The sequence below is a fragment of the Danio aesculapii genome, chromosome 2 (assembly GCF_903798145.1).
Source record: "Danio aesculapii chromosome 2, fDanAes4.1, whole genome shotgun sequence".
Taxonomy (NCBI): Eukaryota; Metazoa; Chordata; class Actinopteri; order Cypriniformes; family Danionidae; genus Danio; species Danio aesculapii.
Genome location: NC_079436.1, coordinates 3,950,511 through 3,971,616, shown reverse-complemented (window position 1 = coordinate 3,971,616; position 21,106 = coordinate 3,950,511). Strand labels below are relative to the sequence as shown.

Sequence of the window (21,106 nt, the reverse complement as noted above, 5' to 3'; positions counted from 1 at the left end):
TCGCCATGTGCGCGAAACCAGCCTGTACATGTTTGTCTGAGAACAGAAGCCTGTCTTATTGAGGCTCCTGGACCATAACAAAACACGTAGCAGGTTTTCTTGTGCAAAACAAGTTTATGAAGAAACAGAAGTTAAATTAAATAAGCCACCATCTGCTAGAGAAACTGCAGCCTTAAATGGATATGCCTCGATGACTGTGTTACATAAGACTCCGTCTGAGCTCAAGGCCTTCGTTCTGCCAAAAAAAAAAAAAGAGTGTTGCCCGTGAAAGCAATCAGACTTGAAAGGCCGGAGGAGTTTTGCACGCATTGAGCAAACGCTCTGATGGCTGACGCTCATGTTGGACTGTCATTAATCCGGAGGAGGTGGAGGAAGTGTAGGAGAGCCGGACGGGACAGAAGGCCAGAAGAAGAGGAAAATCAGGCCAGGTAAACAACCAACGCCTCTGCAGAGTCAACGCTCTGAGTGAAAGCACACAACACTGACTACGTTTACATGGACACCAGTAAGTATTTTTATTTATTTCATATTTCTAGTTTTAAATCTGCAGATTATTGTGCAGAAATGTGGGATTCTGTGCGTCTTAAATTAGTGTTGGCGATTGTTTTGTGATCTGAATGAGTGTGTTTTTACCACGGAGTGCAGCAGTTGTGTGCGGGACGTGCTCGGGCTGCTGAAGAAGCTGTGATTGGGCACTAAATACTCGTCTGCATCCACGGCCTCGTCCAGCTCGCCGCTCATCAGGCTGCGGTAGAACTTGGAGTCAGAAGGACTGGGTAAATGCATGCGGTCGTCACCCTGCCATCAGGAAAACGCCAGTCAGTGATCAGATACAAGTTTATTCTCCAGTGAACTTTGAGAAAGCAGAGCCTCTCTAACCTGAATGACCAGATATCGGGACGGGTCACGAGCCATTTTAGTGAACTCTGCGATGAGCTCCCTGAAGCGGGGTCTACTCTCAGCATCAATCATCCAACCTGAGGGAAAACAGTGATCAATTCAGATCAATTATGAATTTGAGTCTTTTCAGGACTTGTATGTATGTATTTTTAAGGTGGTTCATCTCAATAGGCTATCCCAAAATTTTGTGACGGTATCTGATTTATTCGATGATGCTTACATCAAAAAAAGAGCAGGCGCTGACTGACAGCTGTGGTAATAAAAGAGTGCTCTTTTCTCCAGCCCTGTATTTAATCTGTTCACAGTTTTTAAAAGCAATGGGTGAACTCACTTAAGTAAAGTCAACTAATCGCTTTAAACGAAACAGGTTTATTCACTTATTTAAAGTAAAATCAACTAATCACTTTAAAAAAACAGTTTTACTCACTTATTTAAAGTAAAATCAACTAATCACTTTAAAAAAACAGTTTTACTCACTTATTTAAAGTAAAATCAACTAATCACTTTAAAAAAACAGTTTTACTCACTTATTTAAAGTAAAATCAACTAATCACTTTAAAAAAACAGTTTTACTCACTTATTTAAAGTAAAATCAACTAATCACTTTAAAAGCAATGGGTTTACTCACTTATTTAAAGTAAAGTCAACTAATCGCTTTTCAAAAACAGGTTTACTCACTTATTTAAAGTAAAATCAACTAATCACTTTAAAAGCAATGGGTTTACTCACTTATTTAAAGTAAAGTCAACTAATCGCTTTTCAAAAACAGGTTTACTCACTTATTTAAAGTAAAATCAACTAATCACTTTAAAAGCAATGGGTTTAGTCACTTATTTAAAGTAAAATCAACTAATCACTTTAAAAAAACAGTTTTACTCACTTATTTAAAGTAAAATCAACTAATCACTTTAAAAGCAATGGGTTTAGTCACTTATTTAAAGTTAAATCAACTAATCACTTTAAAAAAAGCAATGGGTTTACTCACTTAAGTAAAATCAACTAATCACTTTAAAAAAACAGTTTTACTCACTTATTTAAAGTAAATTCAACTAATCACTTTAAAAGCAATGGGTTTACTCACTTATTTAAAGTAAAATCAACTAATCACTTTAAAAAAACAGTTTTACTCACTTATTTAAAGTAAAATCAACTAATCACTTTAAAAGCAATGGGTTTAGTCACTTATTTAAAGTTAAATCAACTAATCACTTTAAAAAAAGCAATGGGTTTACTCACTTAAGTAAAATCAACTAATCACTTTAAAAAAACAGTTTTACTCACTTATTTAAAGTAAATTCAACTAATCACTTTAAAAGCAATGGGTTTACTCACTTGTTTAAAGAAAAAGTCAACTAATCGCAAAAAAACAGGTTTACTCACTTATTTAAAGAAAAAGTCAACTAAACGCTTTAAAAAACAGGTTTACTCACTTATTTAAAGTAAAGTCAACTAATCGCTTTAAAGAAACAGGTTTACTTACTTATTTAAAGTAAAGTAAACTAATCGCTTTAAAAGCAATGGGTTTAGTCACTTATTTAAAGTTAAATCAACTAATCGCTTTAAAAGCAATGGGTTTACTCACTTAAGTAAAGTCAACTAATCGCTTTAAAAAAGCAATGGGTTTACTCACTTAAGTAAAGTCAACTAATCGCTTTAAAAAAGCAATGGGTTTACTCACTTAAGTAAAGTCAACTAATCGCTTTAAAAAAGCAATGGGTTTACTCACTTAAGTAAAGTCAACTAATCGCTTTAAAAAAGCAATGAGTTTACTCACTTATTTAAAGTAAAGTCAACTAATCGCTTTTAAAGAAACTGGTTTACTCATTTAAATTAAAGTCAATTAATCGCTTTTTAAGAAACTGGTTTACTCACTTATTTAAAGTAAAGTCAACTAATCACTTTAAAAGCAATGGGTTTACTCACTTAAAGAAAAAGTCAACTAATCGCTTTTAAAAAACAGGTTTACTCACTTATTTAAAAAAAAGTCAACTAATCGCTTTAAAAAAACAGGTTTACTCACTTATTTAAAAAAAAGTCAACTAATCGCTTTTAAAAAACAGGTTTACTCACTTATTAAAAAAAAAGTCAACTAATCGCTTTTAAAAAACAGGTTTACTCACTTATTTAAAAAAAAGTCAACTAATCGCTTTTAAAAAACAGGTTTACTCACTTATTTAAAGTAAAATCAACTAATCGCTTTTAAAGAAACAGACTCACTCACTTATTTAAAGTCAACTAATCGCTTTTAAAAAACAGGTTTACTCACTTATTTAAAAAAAAGTCAACTAATCGCTTTAAAAAAACAGGTTTACTCACTTATTTAAAAAAAAGTCAACTAATCGCTTTAAAAAAACAGGTTTACTCACTTATTTAAAAAAAAGTCAACTAATCGCTTTAAAAAAACAGGTTTACTCACTTATTTAAAAAAAAGTCAACTAATCGCTTTTAAAAAACAGGTTTACTCACTTATTTAAAAAAAAGTCAACTAATCGCTTTTAAAGAAACAGACTCACTCACTTATTTAAAGTCAACTAATCGCTTTTAAAAAACAGGTTTACTCACTTATTTAAAAAAAAGTCAACTAATCGCTTTTAAAAAACAGGTTTACTCACTTATTTAAAGTAAAATCAACTAATCGCTTTTAAAGAAACAGACTCACTCACTTATTTAAAGTCAACTAATCGCTTTTAAAAAACAGGTTTACTCACTTATTTAAAGTAAAATCAACTAATCGCTTTTAAAGAAACAGACTCACTCACTTATTTAAAGTCAACTAATCGCTTTTAAAGCAATGGGTTTACTTACTTATTGAAAGTAAAGTCAACTAATCACTTTAAAAGCAATGGGTTTACTCATTTAAAGTAAAATCAACTAATCGCTTTAAGAGCAATGGGTTTAGTCACTTATTTAAAGTTAAATCAACTAATCGCTTTAAGAGCAATGAGTTTCCTCACTAATTTAAAGTAAAATCAACTAATCGCTTTTAAAGAAACTGGATACTCACTTATTTAAAGTAAAGTCAACTAATCGCTTTTAAAGAAACGGGTTCATTCACTTATTTAAAGTAATGTCAACTAATCGCTTAAAAAAAAGCAATGGGTTTACTCACTTATTTAAAGTAAAGCCAACTAATCGCTTTAAGAGCAATGGGTTTACTCACTTAAGTAAAATCAACTAATCGCTTTTAAAGCAATGGGTTTACTCACTTATTTATAGTAAAGTCAACTAATCACTTTTAAAGAAACAGGGTTATTCACTTATTTAAAGTAAAGTCAACTGATAACTTTAAAAAGCAATGAGTTTAATCACTTAGGTAAAGTCAACTAATCGCTTCAAAAGCAACGGCTTCACTCACTTTTTTTGACTAAAGTCAACTAATCGCTTGTTACGGTATAGGAAACCTTGACCAAAGGCAAAATAAATTGAGCTACTTCAAAGCATGTTCATGGGTTTTACATGTAAATCAAAAAAGAAAGAACGTATACTCATGACCACAACATAAAACAGAAACAAGCCATTCTTACATTTGACCATGATCATGTACACATCAATGGTGCAGATGGGAGGCTGAGGAAGTCTTTCCCCTTTCTCCAGAACTCCGGCAATTTCACTTGCAGGAATCCCATCATAAGGCTTTGTCCCAAATGTCATCAACTCCCACACGGTGACACCTAAACAAGCATATCAATCGATCAATAAAATGATATTTAGTCCCACTTCATATTAGGTGGCCTTAACTAATACGTATTTACACTTAAATTAATACGTTTTTTTTTACATTGTATTTATGACTGATTAAATACCTGCATAATTACACTTTAATTAACACTGTTGACCATCCCTTAAACCTTAACCCACCCTTAAACCTACCCATACCACAAAAATGTCCCTAATCCAACATGTATCCTACCTCAAGAACAACGGAAGTGTTAAGCAATACATAACATATTAGGTACATTGTATTTATATTCCGATGTAAGTAAATATTAGTTAAGGCTACTTAACATAAAATGGGACCCAATATTCAATACTGAGAGATCCTGAGCTTTAATGAAATTATTACCATTACTTCTACCAACACTTCAAGTTTTCTGCACATTTCTGGTATATATATATATATATATATATATATATATATATATATATATATATATATATATATATATATATATATATATATATATATACACATAGTATATATAGTTAGTTTTTACAATAGGTCTCTCACAAATTTTTCACTGTTATTTATCGATTCATTGATTCATGAATATATTTGGGATATGGAGTTATTATTAAGTTATTATTATGTAATATGTTTTTATCTATATTGATCTTGCCAGAGAAACAATACAAACTGAAGTAAAACAAACCAACTATTATTAACTTTGATGTGTGCAGTCTGTAATGCTATAAGCAAACTGCTACTAACCATAGCTCCAGACATCACTCTGGTGTGTGTAAGTCCTGTGCTGAATGGACTCCAGCGCCATCCATTTAATCGGAACCTGTTGGATATTTACAAAAACAAATGTAAAATGGTGGGTAAACAGCAATCTTAAATTAAAATTTATTAGAATATAATGTATAAACGAGTTATTCTAAATGGGTGGTATATATATATATAGAAAAAAAATATCGCCGTTAATCTATTCTCAAAGTTGGGTTGGGAGCTGGGTCAAGCTATGATGACTTTCACCTTGATATTTTAGCGCGGATGTATACCTGACCGGTGAGCCGTCTGACAAACAAGTGCCCTTCTGAATCAAATCAGCAGGATGCATGTAATATAGTTATTTGCCTTAATAGACAATAATATAATTAAGGTGTTTACGTGAAGTGCTTTCATGTAAGAGTTTCCTGTAATTTTGGGTAACTTTAACTGCAGTTTGGCAGTTTCACTTTCACTAATGAATATTTCATTCATGCCCCCGTGACAAACTGGTATTACATGCAAATAAGGAGTTAGGACTGGTGAGAGTGTTATGGAATTTAATAACACACGGCGAATGGAAAGAAAAAAAACTTTCGCATTTCGCGATGTGTGTGTGTGTGTGCAGTCTTTTACTGACAGCCGCATGTGTGGATCTTGTCAGTAAATATGGCGAAAACTCCTACATGACGGTAATAGTTTGATCGTGGTGTTTACTTCAGTAATGCCACTAATATCTGCACACTCCACGTCTTAAACACACACATATACAGTATATATATATAGAGACACCATATATACAGAAACGCCAACTGAGCCGAGGCTCGAACCAGCGACCTTCTTGCTGTGAGGCGACAGCACTACCTACTGCATATATATATATATATATATATATATATATATATATATATATATATATATATATATATATATATATATATATATATATATATATATATATATATATATATATAGATATATATAGATATATATATATGGGTGCTCCGGTTTCCCCCACAGTCCAAAGACATGTGGTACAGGTGAATTGGGAAGGCTAAATTGTCCGTAGAGAATGTGTGTATGGGTGTTTCCCAGTGATTGATTGCGGCTGGAAGGGCATCCGCTGCGTAAAACAAATGTTGGATGACTTGGCGGTTCATTCTGCTGTGGCGACCCCGGATTAATAAAGGGACTAAGCCGAAAAGAAAATGAATATATATATATATTGCATTATTATATTTCAAAACAAAAACCGAATCATACATTCAGCTTAAATTATCGTGAAATCAAGCATAATGTTAATATTTTTTGAGCGTTTACTATACTCATTTTGTGATACGTTTGTTCTGTTTTTTTATGCTGGTCACTATTCAGCACCAGATTGTGAGCAATTTTTTTATTTCTCCCTTTGTGGTCTTGAAAAGAAAGACAAACGTATGGCTTCAGAAAACCACTGGATGAGTAAACGATGACTCGGATTTCATTCCGGGGTGACCTTTCCCTTTAAATGAATAACTCGACCCAAAAAGGAAAATGACTCATCATTTACTCACACTCAAGTGGTTCCTAAACTTTATTAATTGCCTTTTTATATGTTGAACAAAAGGCGCTAACTCAAAATCAAACTCAAGGGCAAAAACACCTGAACGGGACATCCCATAATAAATGAAGAGGAAACTTAATTCAATCATGTAGTTGTAACAAGCTAGTTTTGTTATTTGGAGAAAAGAAACAACAGACCTTTCCTCCATCTGCGTGATACTCCTTCTCGTCGGCGTTTAACAGCTTGGCGAGGCCGAAATCGGTGATCTTGACATGCTGAGGCGTCTTTACCAACACGTTACGTGCTGCCAGGTCTCGGTGCACAAGATGGCGCTCTTCTAGATAATTCATACCCTGATGAAACACACTCGAAACGGTTAACACTGGAATTAAAACAGTCTAACTCAATAAAAGCTGGCTTTTTATTAACTAAAGTATAATGACACGGGAGTGTTTACACTTGGCACTTCATATTGGTAACACCTAGTTTTATAGTGCCTTGTTATATGTACTTATTGTAATAATAACAGTAAATTATGCATAATTACACCCTAAACCAAGCCCTAATCCTAAAAGCAGAATGCGCACGCTAATACACATTTATGTAGACTTTTATATAAACGTTGCATTGTAAATAAATCATGGATCATTCTTCATTATAGTAATCAGTAAGGGAATACACAAGGGATTGATATTCAGACATAAGGATTCAGGAAGATGAAAGTGTTTCTGTGATCAAGGCTTTCTGGGAATATTAAAATCAGCATATCTGTACAAGCGGTAGGTTTATCCTGATCAAAGTTTCCCGCATGAAATGTTCTTCCCTCAGGTGTGAGACGCCAAAACAAACTTCATATTAAAAGATTCTTCACCGCTTGTGATTTAGACTTCAGAAGTTAGATATATCTGATTTTATGTCTGTGAGGGGTTTTATATCTATTTTGGGGGTTTATATCACCCGTGAGAAGCCTGGATATGCACATCAGTTTCTATCCAAATGAACAAATGTCGCATTATATTTTTAGCTTTGCTTTAAGCACGAAAGTATTACAGTTTTTTAGACGCTAGGACACATTTCTCAATACTTAGGTCACTTTTGCAAAACTCTACTCTTCAGTGAGCACAACTGAAGTCTGTGTGGGCCAAACTGAGGATCAATTCTCATTGCTTTGGCACAAAATGCATTCAGTTACTACATCTCTCAAATTTCATCAATTCTTTTCTCACTCAGATACAACAACTGCCAAAAACCTTTGTACGTACAGGACATTTTGCACGTACTTATATACTGTTTTTAAGATTGTTAAACTTATGCTCAATACAATAACATCATGCAGAACTGAATAAGACAGCAAAATTGAACAGCGATATTATTTTGAACATTTTTCAAACCTAGAAATGCAGTTTAAGCAGCCAGATTAGCATTACTATTGTCTCTGTATCAGTGGATGGTGTGGACACAAATTCTTGTAGTTTGGATTTACTAAAAATGAATAAACGACATTAAATTTTGATGAATTCTGCAGCATGTATGATTCATTCCAGTAACATATACTGCAGTTATAAATAATATACAGCTGAAGTCAGAATTATTAGCCCCCTTGTTTATTTTTTTCCCACTTTCTGTCTAATGGAGAAAAGATTCTCAACACATTTCTAAACATAATAGTTTTAATAACTCATCTCTCATAACTGATTTATTTTATCTTCACCATGATGACAGTAAATAATTTTTGACTAGATATTTTTCAAGACACTTCTATACAGCTTAAAGAGACATTTAAAGGCTTAACTAGGTTAATTAGGTTAACTAGGCAGATTAGGGTGATTAGGCAAGTTATTGTATAATGATGGTTTGTTCTGTAGAGTATAAAAAATAGTTTAAAATGTGTTTTAAAAAATTAAAAACTGCTTTTATTCTAGCCGAAATAAAACAAATAAGACTTTCTCCAGAAGAAAAAATATTATCAGACATACTGTGAAAAATTGTTTGCTCTGTTAAACATCATTTGGGAAATATTTAAGTCAAAGGGGGTCTATTAATTCTGAATTCAACTGTATATTGCAATTATAAACAGAGATGTGTCCTTGTTTTACACAAGAAAAAACTGTGTAATGCTGCATGTTGTTAGTGTTTTTTAGGTCATTGTTTTGTGGGTGACAAAGTATGTTTGTCGGCTGTCAACCTTTGCTAGTGTTCTGGAAGAATGAGTTTATTTGAGACCTTAATTAAGTGTTTTGGTAGTTGTAGTGCAGTTTAAATGTGAAATTAACTGCTTTGCCAAGCTGGAGAATTGTGTGAAGAGTTTTGCAAAAGTGACCTAAGTATTGAGAAATGTGTCCTAGTGTCTGTAAAAAAGCTGTAAACCTATTTTGGGGTTTATATTACAAATCAACAAATGTCTCATTTTATCTGTTATTTTTGCTCTAAGTACAAAAATTATTAAGCACAAAAGTATTATTTTCATTTGTGTTTTTGTAAAATAAAATAGTGGAGAAAAGAGGGAAAAGAATAATAAAATCAAGCTGAATTTATAATTGAACTAGGGTATCAGTATTATTTAAATTTAAACACATTTAAATGTCTAATTTATATAAATATTTTTATTTTATATATATATATATCTATATATATATATATATATATATATATATATATATATATATATATATATATATATATATATATATATAGATATATATAGATATATATACATACATACACACACACACACCACACACGCACGCACGCACGCACGCACGCACGCACGCACGCACGCACGCACGCACACACATACACATACATACATACATACATACATACATACATATATATGAAAAAAGATTTAAAATCACCTATATATTTATAATTATTTATAGTTTATCAAAAATTAACAGATTTATAGTTTATTTCTCAATATTTTGTAACTTTCATGTCTTTATGTTGTGGGTTAAAAAGTACAATTGCAACAACAACAACAACAACAACAACAACAACAAAAAACATGATTTATGTACATTTCTAAAATTAAAAAAAGTGCAAGACTTTTGTTTAAGCAAAGTCAGACCTTACTGTCCTAATTAAATCATTTAAAATCAAGGCATGATCATATTTTATTTTGGCAAAACAAGCGTAATCTAGAGGCCTTTGCCTTTCATATAAGCCACTTCAGATACCAAATGATCAACTAGAAGTCAACTTATTATTTGCTGTTCCTAAAACTGGGACTGACGACAAGACTTTGGTCAGGTAGTGTACAGAGAACACATTCAATGGATCATCTTTAAATGTGGGGATTCAGCGTTAACACCAGAGCCACATACTCTATTTCAAAAGTCTTTAAATATTTGATATTTACTGCGTAACTTCTAATTCTCCATAATTTAGATTCTTGCTGTTATTATTATTACTATTTTTGTTAGAGTGGTTAATATTTTAAAGTTATGAGTGCTTGTGAAAATCATTCAGCCGAACTTCAGATCAGCCACTGAGCTGAACTACATTTCCCATAATGCACTTCACTCACACACCAGTTTCCAGATCACCCCTTAAAGCTGTACAGGACTACTTACACTAACTATATACACACCACACACACACACACATATTTCTTGGCTGAGTCTTGTTTCCCATTGGTTGTGAGCATTACAAAGCGTATTCCTGGATTGTTTACCTGTGTTTTTGACCCTTTCTTTTGTTGTATTGTTAGTGTGTGTTTTGGAATATGGACATGCTATAGTCTGTCCCTGATCGAACCTTGCATATAAGACCACTCTTTAAATAAACTGCATTTGGATCCTCACCTCTGGTACCACCCCAGTCATCATCATCATCACAGTATGATTCTGTATGTGCTAAATAAATGTTGTATTTTAATTTTACAATGCACTTACTTTAGCGATCTGCACGCACCAGTTGAGCAGGTGCTGGGAGCCGATGCGGTCCTTGTTTTCTCTGACGTAGTCCAGCAAGCAGCCGTAGGGCATCAGCTGAGTAATGAGCTGCACTGTGGAGGTCAAGCAGATGCCCAGCAGACGACACACGTGAGGATGCTCAACACTGGCCATCACGTACGCCTCCTGTACACACACACACACACTGCTTATACACGACCTCAGGTGCAAGCGTGCAGTTGTGATTTTCTCTTTTTTATCATTACTAATTAAATGAATGACATTAGTATTTTTTTTTTACTTTACTTCTTTATAATTTCTCAATTTCAATGAAATTGTTAAGATCACCAGCGATGTAGCCCTTGCAGAACTTTGGAGAACACTTCCTGTCATTTACCAGAACTACATGTCCCATCATGTCTGGCAGTCACACACCAGTTCCAGTTCATCAACTGATTACACATAGACACAGCGAATGCTGATGACCACTTATTACATGTTTTATATCCAGTCAGCATTATTAGCCCTTCTCTGTATATTTTTTCCCCAATTTCTGTTTAACGGAAAGAAGATTTTATTCAACACATTTCTAAACATAATAGTTTTAATAACTCATGATAAAAGATAATAAAAGGTAATTTTTTCAACTTTGCTATGATGACAGTACAAAATATTTTACTAGATATTATTCAAGATACTAGTATTCAGCTTAAAGTGACATTTAAGGGACTTAACTAGGTTAATTAGGTTAATTAGTCAAATAAGGGTTAATTAGGCAAATTGTATAACAATAGCTTGTTTTGTCGACAATGAAAAAAATATTGCTTAAGGGGGCTAACAATATTGACCCGAAAATGGTTTTAAAATGTAAAACTGCTTTTATTCTAACTGAAATAAAACAAACAAGACTTTTTCCAGAAGAAATAATATTGTAGGAAATACTGTGAAAAAATGCTGGCTGTGTTAAACTTAATTTGGGAAAGAATTAAAAAAGAAAAAAAAAACTGAAACTGGTGTGTGACTGCAGAACAAGATGGGATATGTAGTTCTGGTAAATGACAGAAAGAATTCTCCAGCAATCTGCGAAGACTACATCGCTGGTGATATTAACAAACATAAGAACTTGATAAAATTACAAAATTGGCACAACCATATCAAAAGTCTGTTTTGACATAATTCAAGTGTGTGAACTGTGTTTACTTATTATGCATAAATAAATATGCACATGCATGCATGCATTTGAGAAAATATTGATATAATATATATATATATATATATATATATATATATATATATATATATATATATATATATATATATATATATATGTATGTATGTATGTATATGATTATATATAGGCATTTAAACATCTATGAAACAAATTTGTTTTGTATAGCTGTGTTGATATGTGTGTATCACATATACACAAAAAATATTTATAATAAATCACACACATATATTATGTCAAAACAAACTAATATATTTAATATATTCATAAACTTTCAATTTTCTATAGGATGCTTTACAATAGTAGATTTGTGTATATACATCAGAGAAACAAACATAAAAATATAAATTTGTATATAAATAAATATATTTAGGCTTGTGCGAAAAATCTCAGACTGGTTTCTTGAACATGACAATAAATTCACTGTACTCAAACGGCCTCCACAGTGACCAGAACTCAATCCAATTGAGCACCTTTGAGATGTGTGATGCTATCATGTCAATATAGACTAAAATCTCTGAGGAATAGTTCCAGTACCTTGTTGAATCTATGCCACAAAGGAATAAGGCAGTTCTGAAGGCAAAAGTGGTCCAGCCCGGTACTAGTAAAGTGTGCCTAATAAAGTGGCCGTTGAGTGTGTGTGTGTGTGTGTGTGTGTGTGTGTGTGTGTGTGTATGTATGTATATATGTATATATATATGTATATATATATATATATATATATATATATATATATATATATATATATATATATATATATATATAGCCCACAGTTCAACCTGCCAATGTTAAAACTAAATCTACCCACAACTGCATTATGCAAACCCTTTTGCACACAGCAACTCTGACAAATAATGTCTCCCTTTACAGTCCCTGCTGATGTAAAACTAACACACGAGGAGCCTGAAGCCCATTAGGAAATATCTGCATGGAGGAACGCCAGGAGTTCAGAAGAAAAACGCTCCAGGAGAAGTCAAACCCTAGAAGAAACATCAGAATCCAACCCAAAGGCAATACACAAGACTTTCCCTAGGTGACTCTCAGCTGCCAAAACCGACAACCGTCTCTGTTTAAAGAAAACGAGAAAGTGACTGATATCCATTTCGTCACTTATTTTATATATATATATATATATATATATATATATAAATATATTAAAAGGACTGTTAGATATCAGCCAGTGCAGACGTTCAAAGGTTATACAGTGTGTTTACGCAGAGGAGTTATCTTCAAAGTCAGTCACATCCTCGCAATCAAAGAGAAAACTGGAGGAAATGACATTCTCCCAGTCCCAAACAAGACCTTTCAGAGTTTCTCCTCCATGTTTTAGTTTGCTGTGGGTCAGGATAGCCTTTAACTCAAGGTTATATGGTGCAGATTTCTACGCAATCGCTGCTTTAACTGGAGCGATCAAAAGTCAGTTTCACTGTCTGCGATTGCTGGAATCATTTACAAAATTGCACGGAGAGATTCATGAATAAATCCATCTACAGGGAAAGCATGAGGAGAAAAGAGTGTGATGTTGCTAATGTGTAAAAGAAATGTTTTTCTACTAGCTAAAACAGGATTGAATAATTAGCATATTAAGTAACACAACAAAAAATGTTAATGATTACAGACAAATTTGAAAACAGAAGTCAAACTTGAAAAGTATGAATGAGAAGGATACTAAATATATCCTTGTCATATAGTTGAAGTCAGAATTATTACCCCCCCCCCTGTTTATTTTTTCAACACATGAAGATATTTTCAACACATTTCTAAACATAATAGTTTTAATAACTCATTTCTAATAACTGATTTATTTTATCTTTGCCATGATGACAGTAAATAATATTTGACTAGATATTTTTCAAGACACTTCTATACAGCTTAAAGTGACATTTAAAAGCTTAACTAGGTTCATTAGGCAAGTTAGGGTAATTAGGCAAGTCATTGTATAATGATGGTTTGTTCTGTAGACTATCGAAAACAAAATATAGCTTAAAGGGGCTAATAATTTTGACTTAAAAAATTAAAAACTGCTTTTATTCTAGCCGAAATAAAACAAATCAGACTTTCTCTAGAGGAAAAAATATTATCAGACATACTGTGAAAATTTCCTTGCTCTGTTCAACATCATTTGGGAAATATAAAAAAAAAATTCACAGGAGGGCGAATCATTTTGACTTCAACTCTCTCTCTATATATATACCATATATTTCATCACCTAAGAAACACTGACTCAAAATTGTAAGGTATCTTGCTGCACAGCTTTTTTTTTTTTTTGAGTTGACTCAACTTAAATCCAGTCAACTGCAGTACTTGGGTTAAAAGTTGAGTCAACTAAAAAAAGCTGCATAGCAAGTTGCCTTACAATATTAAATGACATGCTCCCGTGCACTGTATTTTTCACAGTAAATACAAATTAATCAACATATTTGACTATTTATAATTATGATTTATTATTGAACAGGATATTTAAAAATGGATAAAGAGTAAATATATTTATAATGTTAATTATAAATGATTAACATTATAAATATACAGATTATATACACAAAACAGAGCAAGGAAATTCTCACAGTATTTCCTATAATATTGTTTGTTCTGGAGAAAGTCTTATTTGTTTTATTTCGGCAAGAATGAAAGCAGTTCTTAATTTTTTTAAACCATTCTAAGGTCAATATTATTAGCCTCCTTAAGCAATATATATTTTCAGATTGTCTACAGAACAAACTATCATTATACAATGATTTGCCTAAAACTTAAACCTAATGAACCTAGTAAAGCCTTTAAAATGTCGCTTTAAGCAGTATAGAAGTGTCTTGAAGAATATCTAGTCTAATATTATGTACTGTCATCATGGCAAAGATAAAATAATAAGTCATATAAGTCATATAAAATAATAAACTATTGTTTAGAAATGTGTTCTCTATTTAAAAATCTCCTCAGATTTTTTTCTGTTTTCTTACACAAAAATAAATATATAAATAAAAATAAATATATATAATTTTATATAGATTTATAGATCTCTCCTGAAATATATAATAATTCAGGAGAGTTAATAATTCTGACTTGAACTGTATGTACCACTGGTCTAAATCATAAATAAGGTCAAAAGTGATGCAACAAAAACAGCTGAATTCAGAATCTCATACTCACATCCATTATCTCCTTGTTAGCTTTGGGAGACGTGGCTTCTCGTAAGACCTTGATGGCGACGGGGATCTTCACACTCTCTCCTTCTGGAACCCAAAGGCCCTGCAGCAACCCCCACACAAATGCAGTGTTTGTAACCCATGAAGTTTCACAACTGATGATATCTTGAGATAAAGCAATCATGTTTATTTATGCAATTCAGCACCTATTTGTGTTGATGTAGAGGCGATTAGAGAAGGCATCAAAACAGAACAGCAGAAACACACTGAAACGTATTCACAGACTCCAGATTTTGAAACCTTACTCTGGAACGGATTCAATTTATTATTTATTTAGTTTATTTTGAAAGATTTGTTTTTGCCTTTATTCAGTGGATAGGACAGTATTTCAATCAGGAAGCGAAGTAGGACAGAGAAAGAGGGGGTAGGGACGGGAAATGTCCACAAACCGGGATTCGAACTCAGGACGCCCTGAAGTGCTACTGGACCATATGTCAGCGCGCTAATCACTAGGCTATTATGCCAACTCAAATTATGATTTTAATCAAAATTATAAAAGGTACAGTAATATCCTATAACGGCAACTTGAATTAAGCTAGTTTGAAGTCTTTGCAAGTTTATAAAAGATAAATACCGCATATAAGTATTCACCTTTGCTAATATCTCATATTGCAAACAGAGAACTCTGTGTTTTGTAACCAATAAGGTTTAACAGATAATGTTTACTTCTGCATTGCCAGTGATTGGTTGCAGCGGGAAGAGCATCCGCTGCACAAAACATATGCTGGATAAGTTGGCGATTCATTCCGCTGTGGCGACCTCAGATTAATAAAGGGACTAAGCCGAAAAGAAAATGAATGAATGAATTTACATAAGGCTAGCACTGTCGCCTCACAGCAAGAAGGTTGCTGGTTCGAGCCCCGGCTGGGCCAGTTGGCATTTCTGTGTGGAGTTTGCATGTTCTCCCCGTGTTGGCGTGGGTTTCCTCCGAGTGCTCCGGCTTCCCCCACAGTCTACACACATGCGCTATAGGTGAATTGGATGGACTAAATTGGCCGCAGTGTATGAGTGCCTGTGTGAATGTATCAGTACTGGGTTGCTGCTGGAAGGGCATCTTCTGCGTAAAACATATTCTGGAATAGTTGGTGGTTCATTCCGCTGTGGGGACACTTGATAAATAAGGGACTAAGTTGAAGGAAAAAACACTACGGCTAATTTAGTTTCTTCAATTCAGCTATAGCGCATGTGTTTGGACTTGTCGGGGAAACCGGAACACCTGGAGGAAACCCACGCCAACACGGGGAGAACATGCAAACTCCACACAGAAATGCCAACTAGCCCAGCCGGGACTCGAACCAGTGACCTTCTTGTTGTGAGGCAACAGTGCTAACCACTGAGCCACTGAGATTTAACAGCTGATGTTTTCTTGAGATAAAATAGATCATGTTTATTTAAGCAAATCATCAGCTATTTATGAGGCTTTCACAGAATTAGTGAGCCATGAAACGATGAGTCAGTAAATGCACACAGTGTTGAAACACAGTACGTGATATTTAGAAACAGGTCAGTACCTTGTACACGGTCCCGAAAGCCCCGGAGCCCAGCACTTTGATCTTCTTGAACTCGGTCTCTTTGAGGATGCGCAGTAAGGCCTGATTGGGGGCTTCGCCGCTGGGGGTCAGGGGCTCCACGAGCTGTTCAGACAAAAAAACAAACCTGTGAAATACTTAGAACACCGTATAAAATTACAAGGACATAAAAGTATATCAAGTATAAAAGGACATAAACAAAAATATCAGATCTTTGGCAGGTCTTAAAGGAGATCTATCATGCCTCTTTTTACAAGATGAGTCTCTGATGTCCCTAGAGTGTGTGTGTGTGTGTGTGTGTGTGTGTGAGAAGAACACAAATAATGTTTTATGACTTTCTAAAACTGCCCCTTTTAGGCTTCGATTCAAATTTTGCAGTTTTGGTCACTGTCACTTTAAATTTAAATGAGACTGTGTTCTGTAGGCGGAGCTACAAATGCCTATGTGTCAACATAGTGGCAGATTTAAAAACAAGCCCAACGTCCACATTTATAATCCTCTTAGTCGCTGACATTATTTTCAACAGGTCAGCAGATGGCTGCTTCTCACTCAGGGCTGTTTATGCTAATGAGGAAGAGATCGTCTCTAGTGGGCGGGCCTTACTGCCTCTGATGACGCTTTCAAAGGGAGAATGTCAATCAAGGTGTTTCTACAGACTCTTTTTATCAAGTCTGATCATCTCCTCATTGTTTATTTATTTATTCATTCGTTTTCCATCAGCTTTTTCCCTTTATTAATCAGGGGTCGCCACAGCGGAATGAACTGCCAACTTATCCAGCATATGTTTTATGCAGCGGATGCACTTCCAGCTGAAACCCAGTACTGGGAAACACCCATACACTCTCACATTCACACACATACGCTACGGCCAATTTAGCTTACCTAATTCACCTGTAACGCATATGTTTGGACTGTGGGGAAAACCAGGAGCACAAAGAGGAAACCCACACCAACATGGGGAGAACATGCAAACACCACACAGAAATGCCAACTGGCCCAGTTGGGACTTGAAGCAGTGACCTTCTTGCTGTGAGGCGACAGTGCTAACCACTGAGCCACAGTGTTGCCATAAATGAACTAAAGCAAAGTAAACAATGAATATTCATAATCTTAATGTCTTGCGGACTGACCTCTCTCTCTTGCAGGAGTCGTCTCAGAGTCCTCTTCCTCCTAATGTGGCGTCTGCGCAGAAGAACGGCCACTCCCAGAGCCAGTATAACAAACGCCAGTAGACCTCCGACAACTCCAGCAGCGATCATCGGCAAACCAGAGCTGCAGGAGGAAACATCTCACTGTAAAAAATGCTGGGTTCCACACAATCACTTCATCTTGTCCCAAAGCAAATTGAATAAGTTAACTTAATCATTTTACAAATTTAAGTGGACTGAACATAAAACAATTAAGTTGTCTCAAGACAAACACAAGTAGTGTTGTTTCAACTCATTCAACTACTTTTTTAGTAAACATCTCTGCTAATATATTATATTTACATATTTCTCCATTTGTTTCAGTAGAAAAGCACAAAATTTTCCCTCTATTTCTCCTCATATAATCCTAGAAATTCACTGTGATGAAGATTTGACCATGCAGAATCATTTTCTAAAAATATATCCCAAGTCTCTTTATTAGTTTTACAACAGAAACAATATAAAACTGAACAATGTGGAACAGTATCTTTCCAGAACATCACAGTTTGTATTATTATTTTGTTTCAGCATCGATATTGCAATGCGAGCATGCGCAATAGTCACATCACAACAGGGCCATGCACAGGGGGGTGGCCCGGTGGCTAGAGCCACTGGCCCTTTGAGCCAGGTGCCCCTCTCAGCAGGCACTTGCTCGATCAGAAGAGCAAGTGCCTGCCCCCCGACTTTGCAATTGCCACCAACCACGCAACCCCCCCACCCCCCACCCCCCCCCACCAACTCCCCCCCACCCGCTGTTCACTTTGTGATCGCCACACTTTGTTAAGCACCTGCCCCTGTAAGGGTCTGTGCATGGACCTGCATCACAAGATATGCAAGAGTCTGAATTATAGTTGACCAGAAGCTACATAATAGAACTTAACTACTGTATTTATACAGGATTTTAACAATTTCAGTTTTTCTACATGGAATTTTCGTCTTGTTTCTAATCCGAATATCTACATTTTAAAGCAAAAACAAGATTTTACTCACCCCACTGGCAGATAATTTTACTTGTTTTAAGGGAACACTCATAATTTGGACTTATTACTTCTGAAGGTGAAATCAAAACAGTATTTTTAATGATCTAAGATTTTTTTTAGATACAGCGGGGAAAATTAGTATTGAACACGTCACTATTTTTCTCAGACCACATATTTCTAAAGGTGCCATTGGCTTGAAATTTTTGCCAGATTTTGGCAACAACAAGAAATCTATATATGCAAAAAAAATCTAAATAGTTTATAAATTAAGTTAAGTGTAATAAAATGAAATGACACAGGGAAAAGTATTGACCACATGAAGAAAGGAAGGTGTAAAAGGACATGGAAGGCCCAGACAGCAGCTGAAGTCTCTCAGTAGTTCTTCAGCAACCCTCTGACCTTCCTCAGTGTATATGAATATCAGCTGCTTCAGTCCAACATCTACATTAGCAGGAGGATGAAGATGAAACCAGGGTGGACATTTCAGCAAGACAGTGATCCAAAACACAGCCAAGTAAACTCTCAAATGCTTTCAGAGAAAGAAAATAAAGCTGTAGAATGGCCCAGCCAATCACCTGACTCGAATCCAATAGAAAATACAAACTAAAGTTCAGATTTGATAGGCGAGACCCACAGAAATATCAAGCATGTGACTTCATTCTCCATATGAGAGGCGTCTTTAAGCTGCCATCACCAAAAAAGTATTTTTTCAATATAAAGTATTAAATAAGTTTCAGTAGTTCAGTAGTTTCTCCTTGTGTTATTTTATTGTTTTTACAACTCATTTTTTATATTTGTTTAGTTTTTTAATGTTTCTATTGTTTAGGTTTTTATTGACAACTCAGAATTGGGCATCAAGAACTGACAGTGTAAACGGAGCCAAAGACTCACTAGAAACCCAGTAAACTGAAACTGTATTCATATCACAGTATAAACATTTTAGGTCCCACTTTATATTAAGACTCCTTAACTAATATTTACTTACACAGAAATTAATAATTCGTTATAATGTACTTATTGTGTAAATACATGTATTTACTGTGTACTTATGCTTAATTAAATACCTGTATGTAATTACATCTGTAATTAAATTCTGTAACTACATTTGTAAATACACTGTTGACTATCCCTTACACCTTAACCCACCCTTAAACCTACCCATACCACCAAACCTGTCCATAACCCTACCCCTATCCCAACTCAAGAGCACCACAAGTGTTCTCAAATACATTATGAACACAGTAAGTACATTGTATTCATTTTTTGATGCAAGTACATAGTAGTTAAGGACACTTAATATAAAGTGGGACTAAATATTATATTGCAATATCAGATTTTCCCAATGTCGTGCAGCCCTAGTTGGCATCTTACCTTTTGAAATCTTTGCAGTCTTTCAGATCAGGCCCTGTACATCTGCAAAGAAAAAACACAAACTCCATCACACACAACTACATTCACACCGCACTCGCTGGTGGCACTGCTTAAATGACACTAAAGTGTATGTTTTCATTGAAATGATAGGCTCATTCGCGATGCCTGTCTCACCCCTGGGTGCAGTTTTCATGACAGGGCTGGCAAACGTGTGTCACGTCAGCGTATTTCCAGATGAGTGTGTCTTTCTCTCCTGGTACGCCTTGCGGGCAGCGATGCACACAGTGCGGTCCGTCTTTATAGTTTGCACACACTGTACATTTGTCGGGTCCCTGAACAAAACATTGGCAATTAGATGGCAACCAATATCAATTGTACAGTCTTGATGTTGATGTGAATTTAACGATGTGTCTCCGGGACAGAAAACAGTGCTTTGAGAGTCAGCATTTTGTAGCTGATATCTACAGAAGCAGAACATGTTTGGTTTGAAACTCACAGGCCCGTTGCAGGTCTGGGTTTCGTTCATGAGCAGACATTCAGGATCGCATTCCATGCATGTTTTATTGACCTCATATTCACGCGGCTCACTGTAGAGATGGAAAGAAAAATATTCTGGTTGCTGAAATCATCAATTTGACAACTAAATGCAACCCAAGCTCATTCTGAAAACATACCCCCTGTATACATTTCTGTAGAGCTTCAAATACATCACAGGAGCTACATTTTTTTTGCACTTTTTGTTTTTGCGAATCCACCAGAGTCTGCTGTGTATGCTTTTTCAGATCTGCTCTCACAAAAATTCTGCCGTTGACTGACTGATTTACTCAACCCAGGCTCATTCTGAAA

At 34.7% G+C, this 21,106-nt stretch overlaps 1 protein-coding gene across 1 annotated transcript in view; it reads right to left on the bottom strand.

The window, feature by feature from the left end:
* Positions 1 to 21,106, bottom strand: part of egfra (epidermal growth factor receptor a (erythroblastic leukemia viral (v-erb-b) oncogene homolog, avian)) — a 77,660-nt gene that overhangs the window by 11,093 nt on the left and 45,461 nt on the right. The window contains exons 12-23 of the mRNA XM_056464629.1: positions 20,757 to 20,847; positions 20,435 to 20,592; positions 20,261 to 20,302; positions 17,853 to 17,994; positions 16,705 to 16,827; positions 15,138 to 15,236; positions 10,766 to 10,951; positions 7,070 to 7,225; positions 5,330 to 5,405; positions 4,425 to 4,571; positions 880 to 977; positions 634 to 798 (exon numbers count right to left, since the gene is read on the bottom strand). Of these exons, the coding sequence (XP_056320604.1) occupies positions 634 to 798; positions 880 to 977; positions 4,425 to 4,571; positions 5,330 to 5,405; positions 7,070 to 7,225; positions 10,766 to 10,951; positions 15,138 to 15,236; positions 16,705 to 16,827; positions 17,853 to 17,994; positions 20,261 to 20,302; positions 20,435 to 20,592; positions 20,757 to 20,847 (1,483 nt within the window). The remainder of the gene's footprint in view (positions 1 to 633; positions 799 to 879; positions 978 to 4,424; positions 4,572 to 5,329; positions 5,406 to 7,069; positions 7,226 to 10,765; positions 10,952 to 15,137; positions 15,237 to 16,704; positions 16,828 to 17,852; positions 17,995 to 20,260; positions 20,303 to 20,434; positions 20,593 to 20,756; positions 20,848 to 21,106) is intronic.